Source organism: Hypanus sabinus, unplaced genomic scaffold (assembly GCF_030144855.1).
Source record: "Hypanus sabinus isolate sHypSab1 unplaced genomic scaffold, sHypSab1.hap1 scaffold_209, whole genome shotgun sequence".
Lineage (NCBI taxonomy): Eukaryota > Metazoa > Chordata > Chondrichthyes > Myliobatiformes > Dasyatidae > Hypanus > Hypanus sabinus.
This window is the reverse complement of record NW_026780194.1, coordinates 121,422-144,445: the sequence shown is the minus strand read 5'-3', so window position 1 is coordinate 144,445 and position 23,024 is coordinate 121,422. Positions and strand designations below refer to the sequence as shown.

The 23,024-nt window shown below is 45.1% G+C and overlaps 1 protein-coding gene across 1 annotated transcript in view; it reads left to right on the top strand.

The window, feature by feature from the left end:
• LOC132387675 (zinc finger protein 208-like) overlaps nt 1-18,187 on the top strand; it is a 75,350-nt gene extending 57,163 nt beyond the window's left edge. The window contains exon 3 of the mRNA XM_059960051.1: nt 16,137-18,187. Coding sequence (XP_059816034.1) covers nt 16,137-17,518 — 1,382 coding nt within the window. The 3' untranslated portion in view covers nt 17,519-18,187. The remainder of the gene's footprint in view (nt 1-16,136) is intronic.
• Nucleotides 18,188-23,024: the final 4,837 nt, after the last annotated feature.

The window sequence follows — 23,024 nt, the reverse complement described above, 5'->3', positions numbered from 1 at the left end:
GACTGCACAGATTGATCGGGTGTTAAGATGGCAAATGGCGTGGTTGTCTTTATTAGTTGAAGCACTGAGTTGTGTTGCGGCTGTTACGAGCCTGCGGTCGTGCTGTGACTGTTTCTTTAAGAGGAGGCGGGCTATGAAGTCAGTCACAGGCTGACAGCGCTGACTGTGGACTGAACCGAGAGAGAGAGAGAGAGAGAGAGCGAGAGAGAGAGAGAGAGAGAGAGAGAGAGAGAGAGAGAGAGAGAGAGAGAGAGAGAGAGAGAGAGTGAGTGAGTGAGTCTCAAAACCACAGTGAGCTCATCGACTTGTTCAGCCCAGAGAAAATCATGCAGGTGTATAAGATGATGAGAGGCATTGGTCCTGTGGATAGCCAGAGGCTTTTTCCCAGGGCTAACACGAGGGGGAATAGGTTTAAATAGGTTTAAGCTGCTTGGAAGCACGTACAGAGGAGATGTCAGAGCCACGTTTTTTAAGCAAAGAATGCTGTGTGTGCGGAATGCACTGCCAGCGACGGTGGTAGAAGCGGATACAATTGGGTCTTTTAAGAGACTCTTAGATAGGTACATGGGGCTTAGGATAATAGGTGGCTATGCAGTAGGGTAATTCTAAGCAGTTTCTAGAGTAAGATAAATGGTCGGAACAGCAATGTGGGACAAAGTATCTGTAACGAGTTATAGATTTCTATGTTTCGATGAAATTTATGGGAAACCTCCTATCCCACGGAGTGGTGATTAATTGCAACCTGTCATCTCAGGGAGAGTGAGAGGGGAACGGGAGGGGTAGATTTTGATATACGGATATGAAACAGAAACATGGGCAGGGACCAGATGGGCCGAGTGGCCTTTCCAGTGTACATTTTGAATGTGGTAGAGACAGTAAGTACCTGAGACACGGGATTTGATACAGAACTGATTTATCTTTCACAGATACACAATATTAAACCGCAGTCTAGTTTAAGGCTAACATCAGCAGAACAGACTCCCCCAATGCTCAGTGACCAGGGGTCAGTCCTGGGTGTGATGAGCAGCCGCAATAACTGCAGACTCTGACAGTGACAGTCCCTCATGGAACCTGCAGTTGCCTTCAGTCACCGTGATGGTTAAACATTTAACACGGAGCTGATTTGAACTTCCTCCCTGATGTAGGAGCGCTCAGACCGAAGATGTAGGGGAGAAGGAAAAAAAAGAGATAATAAAGTTGTTCGCACAGTTAGGGATAAACAGAGAGGAAGAGGTGGAGAGTTTCTTAAATGCATCTATTTTAATGCTACGAGCATTTTAAGAAAGGTAGATGAGCTTAGAGCATGGATTGATAACTGGAAATATGATGTTGTATTTATTAGAGAAACATGGTTGCAGGAGGGGTGTGATGGGCAACTAAATATTCCTGGATTTCATTGCTTCAGGTGTGATTGGATTGGAGGGGCAGGTGTTGCATTGCTTGTGTGAGAAAATATTATAGCAGTGCTTTGACAGGACAGACTAGAGGGCTCGTCTAGGGAGCATTTTTCGGTGGAATTGTGGAATGGGAAAGGTGTAGTGGGGTTGTATCATAGACCACCTAATCAGGAGTGAGAATTGGAGGAGCAAATTTGTAAGGAGATAGCAGATACTTGCAGTAAGCACAAGGTTGTGATTGTGGGAGTTTTTAATATTCCACACACAGAAACATAAAAAATAGATGCAGGAGTAGGCCAAAGTGAATAATGTCACATTTATCCACGTTAAATTGCATCTGCCTTGAATTTGGCCACTCATCTAACCTATCCAAGTCACCCTGCATCCTCCTTGCAGCTAACACTGCCGCCCAGCTTCGTGTCATCTGCAATCTTGGAGATCTTGCATTTAATTCCCTCGTCTAAATCAGTAATATATATTGTAAACAACTGGGGTCCCAGCACTGAGCCTTGCAGTACCCCACTGCTGACTGCCTGCCAATCTGAAAAGGTCCTGTTTATTCCCACTTTTTGCTTCCTGTTTGCCAACCAATTCTCTATCCACATCAATACCACACCCCCAATACCGTGTGCTTAAGTTTGCACATTAATCTCCTGTGTGGGACCTTGTCAAAAGCCTTTTGAAAATCCCAATATACCACATCCACTGTTAACCCTTGCCTGGGTGTGTTGTGTGGTAACCCCTGGAAGACGGTATTCCTGTGACAGGTCACTTTCGCTGATAACTCGTACGTGGACAGATTCAACGGATAAGAACTTCGTCGACGGTTATTTTGAAGTAACCGCCTTTTCTCTACATTTCACTCTGGATCACAAATATCTCTCTCCCATCATTTATTCCGTAGATTACTGAATTTTCCTACTTTACCATTTAAAGACTCTAAGCTTTGTTCCCTCAGCCTCGATAGTCTGGGAAATACATTTACACACATATACACTTAACACTGTTAACTTTCCTTTATTTCGTTAAGTTACTTTATTATAAGTAGATACTAATAAAAAGAGTGATTTTAACATCAAAACCAGACTCCGGTGTGAACTCTATTGCTGCTGGTTCGTTTCTAAAACGTTTCAGTTCGTAACACAGTTTTATAAAACTAGTTAGACCACATCTGGAGTGTTTCATACAGTTCTGGTCGCCCCCATTCTCGGAAGGATGTCGGGGCTTTGGAGAGGGCGCAGAAGAGGTTTACCAGGACACTGCCTGGATCAGAGGGCATGAGCTATAACGAGAGGCTGGACAAACTTGTGTTGTTTTCTCCAGAGCGGCGCAGGCTGGGGTGAGACTGGATGGACGTTTATAAGATTACGAGAGGAATAGATAGAGTAGACAGATGATATATTTTTCCTGGGGGTTGAAATTTAAGGCGAGATGAGATGTGAGCGGCAAGTTTGCTTCTTTCCACAGACTAATGTGTAGCTGGAGTCTCTGCCTGGGGGAGGGGGGAGGTGTCACCAATCCTGACACGTGATCCCGTTTGCCCTCCCATTTAACCGCAGATGGGCAGCATCTGCGCGTCTGTTTCCGAGGCCCCGCCTCCCGATGATGTAACAATCTCTTCGCGCATGTTCACAGTCTCCGGGTGGACGGTGTTATCCTCTCCGCTCAGAGCTGAAGTGGGTGGAAAGACTTTCGTCTCTTCCGTCGGGATCACAGTCTGCGGGCCGAAGGTATCACTTTCCCATCGGTGAGTATTGAGACCGATCCCGAGCGGGGAGATCTGATGTTGGCCGTGAGCCCCGAACTGAGGGCCAGTTAATCATCTATTTTCCAGCTATCTAGGCTCGTCAGAAATGTGTCGACTTCACTTAATCTGCATTGAACGATCCAAACCAGGAGCCCAGGCTGTCTGTTTCAGCAGAATTTAAATAGAAGACTCGCAGACAGGTCACTTGTGACTTGTGCCGCAGATTCGCCCCGCCTCCGCTTTGTGACGCAAGATCACGTGGTTGATCTTGGCCACTGACTGTGTTCAGGCATTAACTTCCCTAAACTCGCCTCGTTTCCTGAGGCTCCTCGCTTTTGTCCTGGGGCTTTTTGGCTGTTGTGTCTTCTCCTGGACTGGGGTGGGTGTGAAAGGTGAACGTCCCAGGTTGTGGGGATCTTTGATTTTACTGCCTGCTTTAGCGATGGACTGGGATGTCAAGGGGAAGAATGGTTCGAGCTTCAGCACCACGCAGCGTGGTGTGTCCCTGAGCAAGGCACTTAGCCACACATTACTCCTGCACGTTTATAGCCCAGCGACGGCGGTCGGTCCAGTATAGGCAAGACAAGATCTGTATCCTAGGATCTGTAATACAAATTTCCTGAAATGGACCAGTTTTAACCTGGAAATGGAGTGATAGTATAACAGTAAAGAAAGCACAACTTTTCCCTGTAAATTATCCTGGAACCGATTTGTCTGTTATTCCTGGAAATGTGTCCGGTACAGTTGTTGCTAATGAGGTTCACATGAATAATCTCAGGAATGATCGGCTTTATGTATGCGGAGCATTTGACGGTTCTGGACCTGGGCTCAGTGGGGTTCAGAGGGATGGTGGGGGTGGTGGAGGGATGTATGGTTAAGTAAACCTACCGAATGCTGAAAAGCCTGGATACAGTGAACATGGAGAGGATGTTTCCATTAGACAGAGAGTCTGTGATCTGACAGCACAGTCTCAGAATAAAGATGCTTCCCTTTAAAACTGAGATGAGAAAAATTTTTTGGCCAAAAGATGTCTGATATCTGGAATTTGTTGCCGCAGAATTTGTTTGAGGCTGCCATTTGGGTATATTTGTGAAGATTAATATACTGCTGATTGCTGAGTAGCTTCAGGGTTACAGGAGGAAGGCAGGAATATGGTGTTGGAATAAAAATCAGCCCTGGTTGAGTGGGGGACAGACCAGATGGATCGAATCACCTAATTCTGTTCCTGTGTCTTATGTCTTCCCATGACTGAATGATGGCTCCTTCTTATCCCGTATCGTCTGTGTCATGTGAGGGACAATAAAATATTGTTCACTGAGATCATTATATTTGCCTTCAATGTTTAAATTTCAGTGAGTTTTGTTCCTAGTAACATTAAGCAGATATGTTTGGTCCTCCTTTTCATTGTTAACGTGCTTCATTATCTTTCATGTTAAAGTTAAACCTGCGGTGAGAGATTTATTGGAAGAAAACGCATGACTGAAGACGAGGGAACAGCAACAAGTGAACCAGCCCGAGGATTGAGAGCACCGACTGGAGAGAACCCATCTGACTCGGAGATTCCAGTGATTCAGTCAGGAGAAAGTTTGGTGAGTCTGATTTACTCAAACACTGGTCCTTTAGGCATTACATACCTGTACAAAGGAAGGTACAAAATAGTTGGGAGTGAGACAGAATGTGCCCAGAAGAACCAGTTATGCCAGTACCAATCAGACACAGTTGTGAAGAAGCCCCCACCTCCAATATCCCCTTTAAACTTTTCGCCCTTCCTTCTCCCTTAACCCATGTCCTCTGGTTTTTTTTTCTCCCTTAGCCTCAGTGGAAAAAGCCTGCTTGCATTCACTCTATCTGTACCCATCATAATTTTATACACCTCTATCAAATCACCCCTCATTCTCCTACACTCCAGGGAATAAAGTCCTACCCTATTCAACCTTTCTCTGTAACTCAGTTTCTCAAGTCCTGGCAACATCCTTGTAAACCTTCTCTGCACTCTTTCAACCTTATTAATATCCTTCCTGTAATTTGGTGACCAAAACTGCACACAATACTCCAAATTCCCCCTCACTATTGCAATATACAACCACGCCATTACATTCCAACTCTTCTACTCAGTACTTTGATTTATAAAGGCCAATGTACCATCTCTTTACTATCCTATCTACATGTGATGCCACTTTTAGGGAATTTTCTATCAGTATTCCTAGATCCCTCAATTCTGGTGCACTCCTCAGTGCTCTACCTTTTACCTTGTATGTTCTATATTGGTTTGACCTTCCAAAGTGCAATACCTCACACTTGTCTGTATTAAACTCCATCTGCCATTTTTCCAGCTGGTCCAGATCCCTCTGCAAGCTTTGAAAACCTTCCTCATGGTGCACTACACCTCCAATCTTTGTATCATCAACAAATTTGCTGATCCAATTTACCAAATTATTATCCAGATCATTGATATAGATGACAAATAACAATGGACCCAGCAGTGATCCCTGTGGCACACCACCAGTCACAGGCCTCCACTCAAGAGTAGCAATCCTCCACTACCACTCTCTGACTTCTCCCTTTCTCAATTCCCATTCAAATTTACTACCTCACCATGTATACCTAGTGACTGAATGTTCCTAACTAACCTCCCATGCGGGACCTTGTCAAAGGCCTTACTGAAGTCCATACAGACAACATCCACTGCCTTGCCTTCATCCACTTTCCTTGTAACCGCCTCGAAAATCTCTAATATATTTGTTAAACATGATCTACCATGCACAAAGCCGTGTTGACTCTCCCTAATAAGTCCCTGTCTATCTAAATAATTGTCGATCCTATCTCTTCGTAATCATTCCAATAACTTACCCATGACCTACATCAAACTTTCAAGCCTATGATTTCCTGGATTACTCTTAGAGCCTGCTTTAAACAACGGAACAACATGAGCTATCCTCCAAATCTCTGGCACCTCACCCGTAGATAACGACATTTAAATATATCTGCCAGGGCCCCTGCAATTTCAACACTAGTCTCCTTCAGGGTCCGAGGGAATACCCTGTCAGTTCCTGGAGATTTATCTACCTGACTCAAGGTAGCAAGCACCTCCTCCTCTTCTATCTGTATAGGTTCCAGGACCTCAATACTTATTTGCCTTATTTCCATTGACTCCATGCCAGTTTCCTTAGTAAATTCAGACACAAAAAAACCATTTAACATCTCCCCAATTTCTTTTGGTTCCATGCATAGCCAACCACTCTGATCTTCAAGATGACCAATTTTATCCCTTAACTATCCTTTTGCTATTAACATACCTGTGGAAGCTCTTACTATCCTTCACCTTGACTGCCAACGCCACCTCATGTCTTCTTTCAGTCCTCCTGATTTCTTCCTTAAGTATTTTTTTTGCACTTTTTATACCCCTCAAGTACCTTCTTTGCTCCCTGATTCTTACACATGTCATACATCTCTCTCTTCTTTATCAGAGTTCCAATATCCATCGAGAACCAAGGTTCGTTATTCTTATACACTTTGGCTTTAATCCTGAGACTTTGTTCCCAGGGTGTACTCATGGGCCGTCCAGAAATGATTTCAGCTGGTGACAACCCTGTTTTCCTCTGTGGGGTAACCCTCATGTGGAATCGGGCTAATGGTCGGACCTTCAACCAAGTGAGTCCAGTCTCCACTGTTAGTCTGGCCAGTTTACTCTTCAGAGTGCCATTGGCTCTCTCCACTCTGCCAGCGGCCCGTGGGTGGTGTACACAGTGGAATTGTTGCTTGATAGCTAGTTCGTTACATACCCCTTCATTTACTTTCACCATAAAGTGAGGGCCATTGTTGAACTCAGCATCTCTGGCTTGTACCTGGGAATTATTTCCCATAATAATACCTTCACAACAGTCACAGCAGTATTAATGGTAGTTGGAATAGCTTCAATCCATCTATTAAACACATCTATAATAACTAAGCAGTATCTATAGCAATGTACTCTAGGCAATTCAATAAAATCAACTTGTAGACATGAAAAAGATCCACCTGTCAAGGGAGTCGTACCCGGTGTGCAGGGTACAGGTTACCAACCATTCCCTCCTTTCCCAGGTGTGTCAAAAATTGTATTGGTAAAAATTGTGTTGGAACACAAACCTGTCCCACTAGGTGATCCAAAAACTTAGGCCGGGGACTTTCTTGCACCCCATATGGGACCACAGTTTTCACTCCTCCTCAGAGGCATCCCCCTGAGAAGAACAAAACACGAGGTAGCTGTAGAGCAGTGAATAAGTTGTCATTACTAATGGAGTGGCCAGAGGAAGTCAGGAATCCCCAAGTTCCTAGAGAGCCCCGTAGTCATGTGCAATTCCAAATGCATAATGGGAGTCTGTGTGAACGTTCCCACTTCTGTCTGTTGCTGGGATACAGGCACGAGTCAGAGCAAACAGCTCAGCCTTCTGGTCGGAGACAGCTGCTTCAAAAGAGGCCTGTTCAGTTACTTCACTGTCCGTTACTATCGCATAGTCAGAATATCGTTTTCCTGCTGCATCCACAAAAGAGCTTCTATTCTCATAAAACGTTGCCTCAGGCTAGAGGGGGTATTGCAGAATGGATGGGAGAGTCTGTCCTTTCCCAGTGATCCGGACGGGCTAGAGGGGGTATTGCAGAATGGATGGGAGAGTCTGTCCTTCTTTCCCAGTGATCCGGACGGGCTAGAGGGGGTATTGCAGAATGGATGGGAGAGTCTGTCCTTCTTTCACAGTGATCCGGACGGGCTAGAGGGGGTATTGCAGAATGGATGGGAGAGTCTGTCCTTCTTTCACAGTGATCCGGACGGGCTAGAGGGGGTATTGCAGAATGGATGGGAGAGTCTGTCCTTCTTTCCCAGTGATCCGGACGGGCTAGAGGGGGCATTGCAGAATGGATGGGAGAGTCTGTCCTTCTTTCCCAGTGATCCGGACGGGCTAGAGGGGGTATTGCAGAATGGATGGGAGAGTCTGTCCTTCTTTCCCAGTGATCCGGACGGGCTAGAGGGGGTATTGTAGAATGGATGGGAGAGTCTGTCCTTCTTTCCCAGTGATCCGGACGGGCTAGAGGGGGTATTGCAGAATGGTTGGGAGAGACTGTCCTTCTTTCACTGTGATCCAGACAGGAGGGCGGACTTCATGGACTGAAATTGCCCAGAGATGGGGTACAACATCTTGGGTTCAGTCACTATTAAAAGAATGTCTTACCAGATGTCCAGTCTTCACCTCAGACTCCTTCTAGTATCGGAGTTGGCCCACGGCCAAGTCTTGCCAGTCTCCCTTGGTGCTGGAGGCCTGTTTCGTCATGGTGTAGGCCAGGAGCACTCGGCTCATTGGCTTGAACCCAGGTCAGACCCTGAAGGTGGTATTGGGAACCTCCAGTCCTGTCTGTCACCAAAAGAAATCTGGAACCTCGGCCAGAAATGCAATGCAGTCTCTTCCTTTAACCTCTCCAATCACCGTGACTGGGAATTTCTGTCCCTCGGGGTGCATAATATTGGCTTTCCTCAGTTGAGCACCACGTAGGGTCATAGCACAGAGTCACATGAGAGTCGGCCACTGGAAGAAGGGGTTCAAATGTACTGGAGTCCAGATAAAGTGCCCACCACTGGGTGGTCAGAGGAAGCTATCAGTTGTTAGCAGTTCCAGCATGATATCCTTGTCCATGCATAGAATCTCAACTTCCAACGGACAGAGCAAGTCTCTCCCTACGAGATTACACCCCCGTCTGGTGGTGACAGTAAATGAAACCTCACACTGGTTCCCCTGGAATTCCACCTGCAGTGGCTGGGTACGTGAATAAATACGTTCTGTGCCTTCGAACACTGACAGAGTGATTGTAGCGTCTGATAGCTGGAATCCCTTTTCCGATACTATTTCCTGATCGAGAGTGGTTGTGGTTGCCCTCATATCAATCATAAATGGAACTGGATTTCCAGCAACTTGCAATATTACATTGGGCTCTTCCTGAGGGTTGGCAGTCATGGTTGGAAGGATCTTCTTGTCAATTTCTAAAAGGGTTGTTGTCCCCACCTGTCACTTGGTAGGTTTTTGTTCCCATTTCTGTTCCTCAGATATAGCCCGCTCGCGTCCTTCCCGCTGAGCATATTCACCTTTAATATTAGTTCCCTTCGGGGTTGATCGGGATTCGAAATTTGGGTCCTAATGATATGTCAAAGCTCATGGCATTCGATTTTGGTCATTGTCAGGCCAATCCATATTATTTGTTTTAATCATGTTGGCTAACTCAGTTGGTAGGCATTGGAGCAGTAGGGCATTGAACTCGGGGGAAAGATTCCCATCATTAAAGGCTTGGTCTCCTGCAAAGGTGCCGTAGCAGGACACAAGTCACTCCCAATAGTCTGGTCCCGATTCCCCAGGCTTAGGATTGCATTCAAGTACTTTAGTGATGTTTACAGGTTGTTGGAGAGCCCTTTCCAAGGCTTGAATAATCTGGTCAGTCTGTTCATTCTCATTATGGTTTTCACCTGGAACTCCTGATAGCTGTAACTCCTGTATCTCAATTCTGCCTTCCCTTTTTGCCTCTCATCAGCTGAGAGAATCATGCAGCAGTTAAATCTTGAGGAGTCGCATTAAACATTTGTATGGTACCGTGGACACACTGAGCAAACTGCGCTGTTTTTTTCTTTTCTATCTGTGGCCTGATTCATGATCATTATCATTTCTTGAGGCTTCCAGGGAGCATACACAGGAATCACAGAGGGCTGTCCGTCTTCCTATTCCGAGGGGGAGCGTTTGCTACTGCTGTTCAGGAGGATTTAAACTAATGTGGCAGGGGGATGGGATGGCAGTGCAGAGAGACAGAGGGGTGAAGAACGACAGTAGAAGCAAAAAGTAGTAAGGTGAAAAGTAAACATGGCAGGCAGTCAAATCCAGGGCAAAAATCAAAAAGGGCCACTTCTCAACATAATTGTATAAGGGCTAAGAGTGTGGTAGAAACAAGCCTGAACGCTTTGTGTGTCAATGCAAGGAGCATTTGTAATAAGGTGAAGGAATTGAATGTGCAGATAGTTATTAATGAATATGATATAGTTGGAATCACAGAGACATGGCTCCAGGGAGACCAAGGATAGGAGCTCAACATCCAGGGATATTCAATATTCAGGAGGGATAGACAGGAAAGAAAAGGAGGTGGGGTAGCGTTGCTGGTTAGAGAAGAGATTAACACAATAGAAAAGAAGGAAATTAGCCTGGAGGATGTGGAATCGATATGGGTAGAGCTGCGTAACACTAAGGGGCATAAAACGCTGGTGGGATTTGTGTACAGGCCACCTAACAGTAGTAGTGAAGTTGGGGATGGCATTAAACAGGAAATTAGAAATGCGTGCAAAAAAGGAACAGCAGTTATAATGGGTGACTTCAATCTACATATAGATTGGGTGAACCAAATTGGTAAGGGTGCTGAGGAAGAGGATTTCTTAGAATGTGTGCTGGATGGTTTTCTGAACCAACACGTCGAGGAACCAACTAGAGAGCAGGTCATTCTAGACTGGGTATTGAGCAATGAGGAAGGGTTAATTAGCAATCTTGTCATGCGATGCTCCTTGTGTAAGAGTGACCATAATATGGTGGAATTCTTCATTAAGATGGAGAGTGACATAGTTAATTCAGAACCAAATGTTCTGAAATTAACAACGGGCAACTTTGAAGATGTGAGACTTGAAGTAGCTAAGACAGACTGGCAAATGATATTTAAAGGGTTGACAGTGGATAGAAACATAGAAAATAGGTGCAGGAGTAGGCCATTCGGCTGTTCGTGCCTGCACCGCCATTCAGTATGATCATGGCTGATCATCCAACTCAGAACCCTGTACCTGCTTTCTCTCCATAACCTCGATCCCTTTAGCCATATCTAACTCCCTCTTAAATATAGCCAATGAACTGGCCTCAACTGTTTCCTGTGGCAGAGAATTCCACAGATTCTCCACTCTTTGTGTGAAGACGTTTTTCCTCATCTGGGTCCTAAAAGTCTTCCCCTTTATCCTTAAACTGTGACCCTTCGTTCTGGACTCCCCCAACATCGGAAACAATCTTCCTGCATCTAGCCTGTCCAATCCCTTTAGAATTTTATATGTTTCAATAAGATTCCCCATCAATCTTCTACATTCCAGTGAGTATAAGCCTAGTCCAACCAGTCTTCCTTCATATGAAAGTCCTGTCATCCCAGGAATCAATCTGGTGAACCTTTTGATTAGGGGACTAAAACTGCACACAATACTCTAGGTGCGGTCTCACCAAGGCCTTGTACAACTGCAGTAGAACCTCCCTGCTCCTGTACTCAAATCCTTTTGCAATGAATGCCAGCATACCTTTCGCCTTTTTCACCGCCTGCTGTACCTGCATGCCTCCCTTCAATGACTGGTGTACAATGACACCCAGGTCTCGTTGCACCTCCCCTTTTCCTAAACGGCCACCGTTCAGATAATAATCTGTTTTCCTGTTCTTGCAACCAAAATAGATTACCTCATATTTATCCACATTAAATTGCATCTGCCAAGAATTTGCCCACTCACCTAACTTATTAAAGTCACCCTGCATCCTCTTAGCATCCTCCTCACAGCTAACACCGCTGCCCAGCTTCGTGTCATCCGCAAACTTGGAGATGCTGCATTTAATTCCCTCATCTACATAATTAATATATATATTGTAAACAACTGGAGTCCCAGCACTGAGCCTTGCGATACCCCACTAGTCACTGCCTGCCATTCTGAAAAGGTCCAGTTTACTCCCACTCTTTTCTTCCTGTCTGCCAGACAATTCTCTATCCACATCAATACCATACCCCCAATACCGTGTGCTTTAAGTGTACACACTAATCTCCTGTGTGGGACCTTGTAAAAAGCCTTTTGAAAATCTAAATATACCACATCTACTGGCTCTCCCCTATCGACTCTTATTAGTTACATCTTCAAAAAATTCTATAAGGTTCGTCAGACATGACTTTCCTTTCACAAATCCATGCTGAATTTGTCCGATGATTTCACCTCTTTCCAAATGTGCTGTTATCACATCTTTGATAACCAACTCTAGCATTCTCCCCACCACCGACATCAGACTAACCGGTCTATAATTCCCCGGTTTTTCTCTCCCTCCTTTTTTAAAAAGTGGGGTTACATTAGCCACCCTCCAATCCTCAGGAACTAATCCAGAATCTAAGGAGTTTTGAAAAATTATCACTAATGCATCCACTATTTCTTGGGCTACTCTGGGATGCAGACCATCTGGCCCTGGGGATTTATCTGCCTTTAATCCCTTCAATTTACCTAACACCACTTCCCTACTAACATGTATTTCCCTCAGTTCCTCCATCTCACTAGAACCTCGGTCCCCTATAATTTCCGGAAGATTATTTATGTCCTCCTTAGTGAAGACAGAACCAAAGTAGTTATTCAATTGGTGTGCCATGTCTTTGTTCCCTATGATCAATTCACCTGTTTCTGATTGTAAAGGTCCTTACATTTGTCTTGACCAATCTTTTTCTTTTCACATATCTGTAAAAGCTGTTACAGTCAGTTTTTATGTTCCCTGCCGGCTTTCTCTCATAATATTTTTTCCCTTTCCTAATTAAGCCCTTTGTCCTCCTCTACTGGTCTCTGAATTTCTCCCAGTCCTCAGGTGTGCCGCTTTTTTTTTGCTAATTTATCTGTTTCTTCTTTGGACTTGATACTATCCTTAATTTCCCTTGTCAGCCACAGGTGCACTACCTTCCCTGGCTTATTCTTTTGCCAAACTGGGATGAAGAATTGTTGTAGTTCATCCATGCAATCTTTAAATGCTTGCCATTGCATATTCACCGTCAACCCTTTAAGTATCATTTGCCAGTCTATCTTAGCTAATTCACATCTTATACCTTCAAAGTTACCTTTCTTTAAGTTCAGAACCTTTGTTTCTGAATTAACTATGTCACTCTCCATCTTAATGAAGAATTTCACCATATAATGGTCACTCTTACCCAAGGGGCCTCGCACGACAAGATTGCTAACTAACTCTTCCTTTTTGCTCAATACCCAATGTAGAATGGCCTGCTCTCTAGTTGGTTCCACAACATTCATATGCAATGGCAAGCATTTAAAGATTGCATGGATGAACTACAACATGTTTTAAGTTTTTCAGCTTAAACCTATTCCCCCTCGTGTTAGCTGTTTCAGCCCTGGGGAAAAAGCCTCTGGCTATCCACACGACCAATGGCTCTCATCATCTTATACACTTGCATGATTTTCTCCAGGGTGAATAAGACGATGAGCTCACTGTGGTTTTGACGTTCTCTCTCTCTCTCTCTCTCTCTCTCTCTCTCTCTCTCTCTCTCTCCTTGTGTCTAATGTCACAGTCCCGCCTCACTCAGGCACCTAAAGTGACACTCACAGTAAGCGAACCTGCGTTCTCGTAACACAATGCACCTCTAAAGTCTGACAGCAGACTAGCAAGTGAATCTTCGATGGTGCAGAGTCAAAAACCAAAAAGTTGCCAGCCTGAGTCAGCGCTTTGGGGCTCCAGAGAGCGATGGGGTCTAGAGTTTACCAGGAGGAGGAGGAGGAATTAGACCAGCAGGATATGGCTACAAAAGAAAGGTCAGAAACATTTGGAAACTGGTTGACCGGAAAAAAAGGTGGATAATTTTGGGCAGCAAAGGTGGAGAGGAATTAAAAAGACAATGTTTAGGCAGAGCCCCTTCCGCATGCCTAGACTATGTACTCCGCTGCTTTGTTGCTCTCTGAATTGCAGAGTTCCTCCAGCTTTTTGTGTGTGTGCGTCTCTGTATTTCCAGCAACTGCAGAATCTCCTGTGTTTTATATCTGCATTTTACTTTGGCATTATATACACGTTGATATTGAGTATATTGTTTATGGGAGCCACTTTCTGCGTTAAAACAGCTGCAGATTTTTCTATACACTCTATAAAAAAAAAAGAGGCATGGACATTGAACCGGTGCTGGCAGAAATGTTTAATGGCACCGTGATTACCCATAGGGCCATGTGTTAAGAATTTCGCCGATGCTGAAGCGCTGATGAAATGCGCAGTACACAGAAGGGTTTGAAAATGTCAGGTGCAGGTAATAGCGATTCTCCGTGTTTTTATCTTAAACACCAACTTCGTGACAATTCCTGTGAAATCTGGACACCGTGGCCAACAATCCTGCTCTTGTCCCTGTCTCTCAGCACCACAATCCGTACACGGGCCCCGGGGAGCTTCTGGCTGCTGAGTGAATGGAAACCGATCGATCTTTCAGACAGAGCTGAGCTCCAGCTATAATAAAGGCAAGGATTAGGAACTCAGAGAAAGGGAACAAAATCTTTTACATCACCAGTTGAGAAAATCTCCTTTGTTCTACCTCCAATCACTAATAAGAGAAAATCTGAAGATGCTGGAAATCCAAGCAACATGCACAAAATGCTAGAGGAATTCAGCATTAGTACTCTTTTCCATAGCTGCTGCCTGCCCTGCTGAGTTCCTCCAGCATTTTGTGTCTATTGCTTGTTCTACCTCCTCTGGTTCTGGACTTTTCTACCGGTGAGAGCATGTATTGTCCCATTCTCTCTGGGTACTGAATGATATCAAGCACCTTTGCCCTGGGCAGCAAGTAGCTTTCACATCTCAAATGTGCCAGACTCCAGTGAGACAAAAAGACTACTGCCCTTCCCTTCGTATTCATTGGCATTGCAATCACTGAGTTTCACCACTGTCAGTCTTTGTCTGATGTGTGTATTGTGGCAATGCAAACATTGCTGGAGAATTGGGGAAGGCTTCAGGGGAATATAGAAACTGAGTTCACCACTGTCATTCATTGGGGTGGGGAGGGTTCAGGGGAAATATTTATGTAGAATACAGAAACTGGTGATACTTGTGTGTATTCTGGTGTTGCAAAAGTTGCTGGAGAATTTGCAAGTGGGAAGAAGTGGAATGATATTTGGAAATCTGACTTGTTAAAGCATAACTTAGCAAGCAAACAAAATATGGACAATATGCAAAAACTTTGGTGAGAAAATCCTTCATTACCCATTACAGGCCTACTACATAGGTTGTGTGAGAGTGTGGATTGAACCCAGAGGAGATCAAAGTTCCTATTGACTGTGATTTTCTAGCTGTGAAAATGAATACCTCTCTACATAAAACTCACCGTGCACATCTTTTCACTGGGTAAAAAAAAATGCACAGTGCAAGATTTATGTACACACTTGTTATTACAAATTAGAGGGAAGATGGGGAGACCTGTAGTGTCCCTGATGCCCTCACTTACAAGAAATGCATCCAGCTGCAGCTTGTAACCCTGCACTTTAAGGAGTTGGAACTTGAAACGCATATGGGAATTGATGGTCATTCCAGATACCAGCACTCTGCCCAGTCAGGAGATGATTTATCTTCCAACTTGGGTTTAACCTCACTGTAACAGTGTGATACCAAATCAAATCTTGGCAATTCAAGTAATCGCATCTGAAATGTTGTCCTACACTCATTGATGGATTTTGTAAATCTTTTACAGGTTAAAAACTGGAAGGAATATGTCTCCAGGAACCTCAAACACGGCACAACAATTTTCTTGTCTCTGTCTGGATATTTAAGAAGTGGAGCAAGGGATTCAATCGGCCATCCTTCCTGCTCAGACTGTGGGGAGGGATTCTCTTGGTCATCTGACCAACTAGCAAGCCGGGCATTTTACACAGGAGAGAGGCCGTTCACCCGCACAGACAGTGGGAATCGATTCACTTGGTCATTTCAACTGAAGGTACATCAGCAAGTTCACACTGGGCAAGGCCATTCATCTATTCTGTGTGTGAGAAAGGATTCTATCGGGCATCCCACCTGCGGACAGACCAGTCAGATGACACTGGGCAGAGCTGGTCATCTGCTGAATTTCGGGGAAGGGATTCTTTCAGTCATCTGACCTAATGGCACACCAGCGTGTTCACACCAGGGGGCAGGCATTCACCTGCACAGTCTGTGGGAAAGGATTCACTGCATCATCCAACCTACAGAGACATCAGCGTGTTCACACCGGGGAGAAGCCATTCACCTGCTCAGTCTGTGGGAAGGGATTCACTCAGTCATCCCACCTACAGAGTCATCAGCGAGTTCACACTGGGGAGAAGCCGTTCACCTGCTCAGTCTGTGGGAAGGGATTCTCTCAGTCATCCAACCTACAGAATCATCAGCGAGTTCACACTGGGGAGAAGCCGTTCACCTGTTCAGAATGTGGGATAGGATTCACTCAGTCATCCCAACTACTGGCACATCAGTCAGTTCATAATGGTGAGTGGCCATTCACCTGCTCAGTCTGTGGGAAGGGATTCACTCAGTCATCCACCCTACTGAGTCATCAGCGAGTTCACACTGGGGAGAGGCCATTCACTTGCTCAGTCTGTGGGAAGGGATTCTCTCACTCATCCACCCTACAGAGACACCAGCGAGTTCACAGTGGGGAGAGACCATTCACCTGCTCAGTCTGTGGGAAGGGATTCACTCAGTCATCCATCCTACGGAGTCATCAGCGATTTCACACTGGGGAGAAGCCATTCACCTGCTCAGTCTGTGGGAAGGGATTCACTCGGTCATCCATCCTACAGAGTCATCAGCGAGTTCACACTGGGGAGAAGCCGTTCACCTGCTCAGTCTGTATGAAGGGATTCACTCAGTTATCCAGCCTACAGAGTCATCAGCGAGTTCACACTGGGGAGAAGCCATTCACCTGCTCAGACTGTGGGAAGAGTTTCACTCGGTCATCCCAACTACTGGCACACCAGTCAGTTCATACTGGGGAGAAGCCATACACCTGCTCAGTCTGTGGGAAGGGATTCTCTGAGTCATCCAGATTACTAAGTCATCAGCGAGTTCATACTGGGGAGAAGCCATTCACCTGCTCAGACTGTGGGAAGGGATTCACTCAGTCATCCAATCTACAGAATCATCAGCGAATTCACACTGGGGAGAAGCCATTCACCTGCTCAGTCTGTGGAAAGGGATTCACTCGGTCATCCCACCTACAGAATCATCAGCGAGTTCACACTGGGGAGAAGCCATTCATCTGCTCAGAATGCGGGAAGGGATTCACTCAGTCATCCACCCTACTGAGTCACCAGCGAGTTCACTCTGGGGAGAAGCCATTCACCTGCACAGTATGTGGGAAGGGATTCACTCGTTCATCCACCCTACAGAGTCATCAGCGAGTTCACACTGGGGAGAAGCCTTTCACCTGCTCAGTCTGTGGGAAGGGATTCACACAGTTATCCAACCTACAGAGTCATCAGCGATTTCACACTGGGGAGAAGCCGTTCACCTGCTCAGACTGTGGGATAGGATTCACTCAGTCATCACAACTACTGGCACACCAGTCAGTTCACAGTGGCGACTGGCCGTTGTTATGAATCCCTGGGTTTCGTTTGCTGTGGACTGTTATTTTAAGAGAGAGAGAGATTAGGATGCCGATTCAGTCTGACTTGCAGCTTGTTTTCATTGCTCGCAGCTTGTTTAATTTTAACCGAGGACACAGACACTCAGAGTCAGATGGAGACAAAGGAGGAAAAATGGAAGGATCGAAACCAGGGAACTAGTGGCCAAGGGTCACTGTTTGGAACTTTCCTATGCCCATAAGGATGGGTTAATTATTGATTCACCGTACATCGAATGTGTGGTTGTCACCTCATTTGATCCTTAAGAGTGGATCGGATTTGGCGCATCCTGTGGAGACCACTTATGTGTTAACCCTTGCCTGGCTGTGGTGTGGTAGTTCACGAAGACGATACCGCTTGTGACAAGTCACTTTCGATGATAATTTGTATGTGGATTTGGAACGATGACGGATAAAATCTCCAGCAACTGTTCTCTCGTTTTACCACCATGGAACCTGTGCAATTCTACATATTTGACTTCTCTCGCCATTTACCCTGGATTATAAGTCTCTCTCTCTCATCGCCTATTCTGTAGTTGAACTGAACTTTAATACTTACCATCTCAAGACTGTAAGCCTTGTTTCCCCCGAGCTCAATAGTCCGGGAGTTATATTTACACACATTTATAAACGTAACACTGTTAACTTCTGTTTATCTTGTTTAAGTTGCAATTTTACAAGAAGATTCTAATAAAGACAGATTTAACATCAAAACCAGACTCCAGGTGTAGTCTATTGCTGCTGGCTTGTTTCTAAGGCATTATGGTTCGTAACAAATTTGGGGCCTGCGTCTGGGATATGAACAAATTTGGGGGCTATTGATCGATGAATTATCGATTTGATTGAGGAAATCCCTTTTGATTTATTTGTGTGTGGAAATCAGCAGCAATGGACAATTATAAATTTCTGGAAGCGCCAACCCCTAAGGCATTAGGAAAAGCCAAAAAGAATGAATTGCTGACTGTTGCTAATGGGCTGAATCTTAAGCAGGTAAGGGGGTGTGAAGTACCAGGGCAAGCATAAAACTGAGAGAGGAGGTACAGGTAAACCAATAGGGGTTTTATTATAAAATATAGGCATCCACCCCCTTTTTCAGAGACTGGGATCCCTGTTTCAACCGGTAATAATTTGCATTGCAATGTGTTCACCTCTCAGTCCTCGATTCTCTAAATGAAAGGGTTATCACATTTGATCTTTCTTTATTTGATGACCCAACCATTTCAGGGATCAGTCTGTTGAAACTTCATTGCACTCTCTAATACAAATACTCTCCAATCACTTTTTTAATCCTCTGTGCAAAAAATGTCCATCTTCCGCAGCCCCGTGTTGCCCCAATGACTCACCTCCTACCCCCGTCATTGGCCCCACTTGCAGGTCACCCGTCTGTCAGTGTTTCCTCCCCTATGTGAATCCCTTTGCTCGCCACCACCGTGGGATCAGACATTTCCACAGATTTCCACCGGGACAAACATCTTGTCCGCTCCCTCACACCATCTTTTTCCTTTCAATAAAATCCCTCCTCTCCCTCCCCAGGGAACTGGCATCAAACCGACGGGCCGAGCGGTCTCCACCTCTCGGCGACATATCAGACTCCGGCTGCAGGAGACGCTTCACAAACGCCCCAACTTCCCTTGGAGGGAAATGGAAATAAATCAAAAAACGGACATTTACTCCGCTGTGATGTGGGGTTTGAGGCCGGAGCGGGAGGCGAACTCAGCGGGTTAACACCCTCTGGACTTGTCCACCTCTGCGACTGGTGGTAACAGGTGATTGACATCGCTTTGCACCAATGGGAATAGTGCAGCCCCTGAATCCTTTGTTGACAGCGGTGGGGGAGGGCTGGTCACGTGACTATTAGCCCAGCTATTAAACTGATAAAGCCCGAGCTCACCAGCGCATGGATGACGTAAGCCGCTGTGCACGTAAGGGCAGATCCCGGTGTGGGAAGCCCATGCGTGACGTCAGGCGCGAGGGGGGGTCTGTGCGACGTCACCTGTGGGGATGCGCTCATATTTAAATGCACCTTATTGTGCGTTTCTTATGATTTCAGAGGGACAACAACATTAATCACGGGTTTCATTACTGAATCCACTGTTGTGAGATGTAAAGTCAACTTTTATGTGTCCAGCTGGGCCGTGTTGTTTTGGGGGCTATTGATCGATTAATTAGCTATTTGATTGGGCATATCCCTTTAGATTTATTTGTGTGTGGAAATCAGCAGCAGTGGATATTGATAAATTTCTGTAGGTTGGATGACTGAGTGAATCCCTTCCCACGTACTTCCTCATCCTGGTCATCCAATCTTGGTCTTCCTGGAATCATTCTTTGAAACTTCTCCGGACCCACTCAAATACGAGCACATCTTTTGCTCAGATAATAAGACGTAAGTACAGTTCGGAATCTGCTCATAATGCACCAACAGTGATCTGCCCAATGCGTTATAAAGCTATTGTATCGCATCCTTGCTCTTATATAGTTAACATTGCAGTTCTCATCCTTAATCAACTCAATCTACAAGCAAATCTTTAGGGCCTCTTGCTCAAGGACTCACAAGCACTTATGCACATCTAATTTTTTCAAGTTTCTCCCATTTTTTTTGCTACGCCAATTACTTATACCAAATGTACATGAGTTCCATACACTGTATTTCAACTGCTACTTTGCTGGCATTCTCCAGACCTATCGAGGTCCTTCTGCAGACTCCCGCTTTGCTCTAAACTACCTGTCCCGTACCTATCTTTGTATCAACTGCAATGTTCGTCACCAAGGTATCAATTCCGTCATCCATCTCATTCACATTTAACATGAAATGATGCGGTCTCAATACTGACCCCTACAGAACATCATTAGTTACCGACAGCAAATCAGAATTGCCCACATTATTCTGACTCTTTCTCCCTTGTCAGTACAAGTTTCTTCCCTGTAATTCCATGAGCTGTGATCCTGTTAAGCAGCCTCACGTGCAGCACCTTAGAAACATAGAAAACCTGCGGCACGTTACAGGCCCTTTGGCTCACAAAGCGATGCCGAACATGTCCTTGCTCTAGAAATGCCAAGGGTTACCTACAGTTCTTTGTTTTTCTAAGCTCCGTGTACCTATCCAGGAGTCTCTAAAAAGACCCTATCGTGTCCGCCTCTACCACGATTGCCGGCAGCCCATTCCAAACACTTACCACTCTCTGTGTAAAAAACTTACCCCTGACATCTCCTCTGTACCTACTTCCAAGCATCTTCAAACTATGCCCTCGTGCTCGCAATTTCAGCCCTGGGAAAAAGCCTCTAACTATCCATACGATCAATGTCTCTCATTTTCTTGAACAACTCTATCAGGTCACCGCTCATCCTCCATCACTCCAAGGAGAAAAGACTGAGTTCACTCAACCTATTCTCAAAAGACATGCTCTCCTATCCAGACACCATCCTCGTAAATCTCCTCAGCACCCTTTCTATGGCTTCCACATCCTTCCTGTAGTTTGGCGACCAGAACTGAGCACAGTACTCCAAGTGGGGTCTGACCAAAGTCCTATATAGCTGCAACATTACATCTCGGCTTTTAAACTCAAGCCTGAGGTTGATTAAGGCCAATGCACAGTATGGCTTCTTAACCACAGAGTCAACCTACATAGCAGCTTTGAGTGTCCTATGGACTCCGTCCCCAAGATCCCTCTGTTCCTCCACACTGCCAAGAGGCTTACCATTAATACTATATTCTATAATATTTGACAGAAGAAAATGAACCACATCACACTTCTTTGGGTTGAACTCCGTTTGCCACTTCTCAGCCCAGGTTTGCAGACTATCAATATCCCCCTGCAACCTAACCCAACCTTTGTGTCATCAGCAAATTTACTAACCCGTACCTCCACATCCTTATCCAGGTCATTTATAAAAGTCACGAAGGGTAGGGGTCCCAGAACCGATCCCTGAGGCAGACCACTGGTCACCGACCTCCATGCAGAATATGACCAGTCTAAAACCACTCTTTGTCTTCTGTGAGCAAGGCAGCTCTGGATGCACAAAGCAATGTGTCCTTGGATCCCATGCTTCCTTACTTTTTCAATCAGCCTTGCATGGGTACCTTGTTGAAGATCATCTGAAAATCCAAGCAAACACACACTGCCTCTGCTTTATCTATCCTGCCTGTTATTTCTGCAAAGTATTCCAAGAGATTTGTCAGTCAAGATTTCCTTGAAGAAATCCGGCTGACTTTGGCCTACTTCATCATGTTTCCCCAATTACAGTACCCAAAAAACACACTCTTAGTACACTCTAACATCTTCCTGACCACTAACTGTCCAATAATTTTCTTTCTTGTGCCCCCTCTCTTCTTAAAGAGTGGAGTGACATTTGCAAATTTCTGATCTACCAGAACAGTTCTAAAATCTAGTGATTTGTGATAGATCATTACTCATCACTTGAAGAGGAATCTACGGGGGAACTTCTTCATTCAGAGGCGGGGAGAGTGTGCCCCGAGCTGCCAGAGCAAGTGGCAGGGACGATTGAAATCTTTAAGAGAAGTTTGCTTAGGTCACCGGATGAGAAGCATATGGAGGGCGATGGTCCAGGTGGAAGTTGTTGGAGCTCGGGAGATTAATGCTTTAGCATGGACTGGACTGGCCGAATGGCATTTTCCTGTGTTTTAGTGTTTTATGACTCCAATGCCTTCACAATCTCTTCAGCTACCTCTTTCTGAACTCCGCGGTGTCTTATCTACCTTCAGGCCTTTCAGCTTCAAAAACACCTTCTCTCCTTGGTAAAAGCATGTATCCTCACTTCTGCCCCAGGTACTGCTGAATGTTTGGTATTTATGTAATAAATTTAATGACACAACTGTAGTGGGTGACTTCACTCTGCAGGAGGATTGGGAAAGTCAGATTGGCGTGAGATCGCAAAAGAGGGGATGTATTGAATGCTAACGAAATGGCTTTTTAGAGCAGCTGATGGTTGAGCCTACTCGGGGAACTGCTATCTTACATTGGGTGTTGTGTAATAACCCAGATCTTATTGGGCAGGTTAATGTAAAGGAACCATTAGAAGGCAGTGATCATAATATGATTGAAGTCCTACTGCAATTTGTGAGGGAGAAGCACAGGTCACATGTGTAGTATCGTAATGGAATGAAAGTGAATTACAGAGGCGTGAGAGAGGTGATTCCCCAGGTGGATTGGAGGATGCTGGTGGAGATGACGTCAGAGCAGAAATGGCTGACGTTTCTGGGAATAGTTCATAATGTGCAGGATAGATATGTCCCACAGACGTAGTTCTCAAACAGCGGGGCTAGGCTATCGTGGCTGACAAAGGAAGTTAAGAACTGTATAAAAGCATATAAGGTAGCAAAAATGAGTAGTAGGTTGGATAGCTGGGTAGCTTTTAACATCCAACAACAGGCAAGTTAAAAATAAAAGCTGTAAGGGGAAAGGTGAAATATGACAGCAAACTATACAATAATATAAACCAGTTATAAAATATACGAAAGGGAAGCG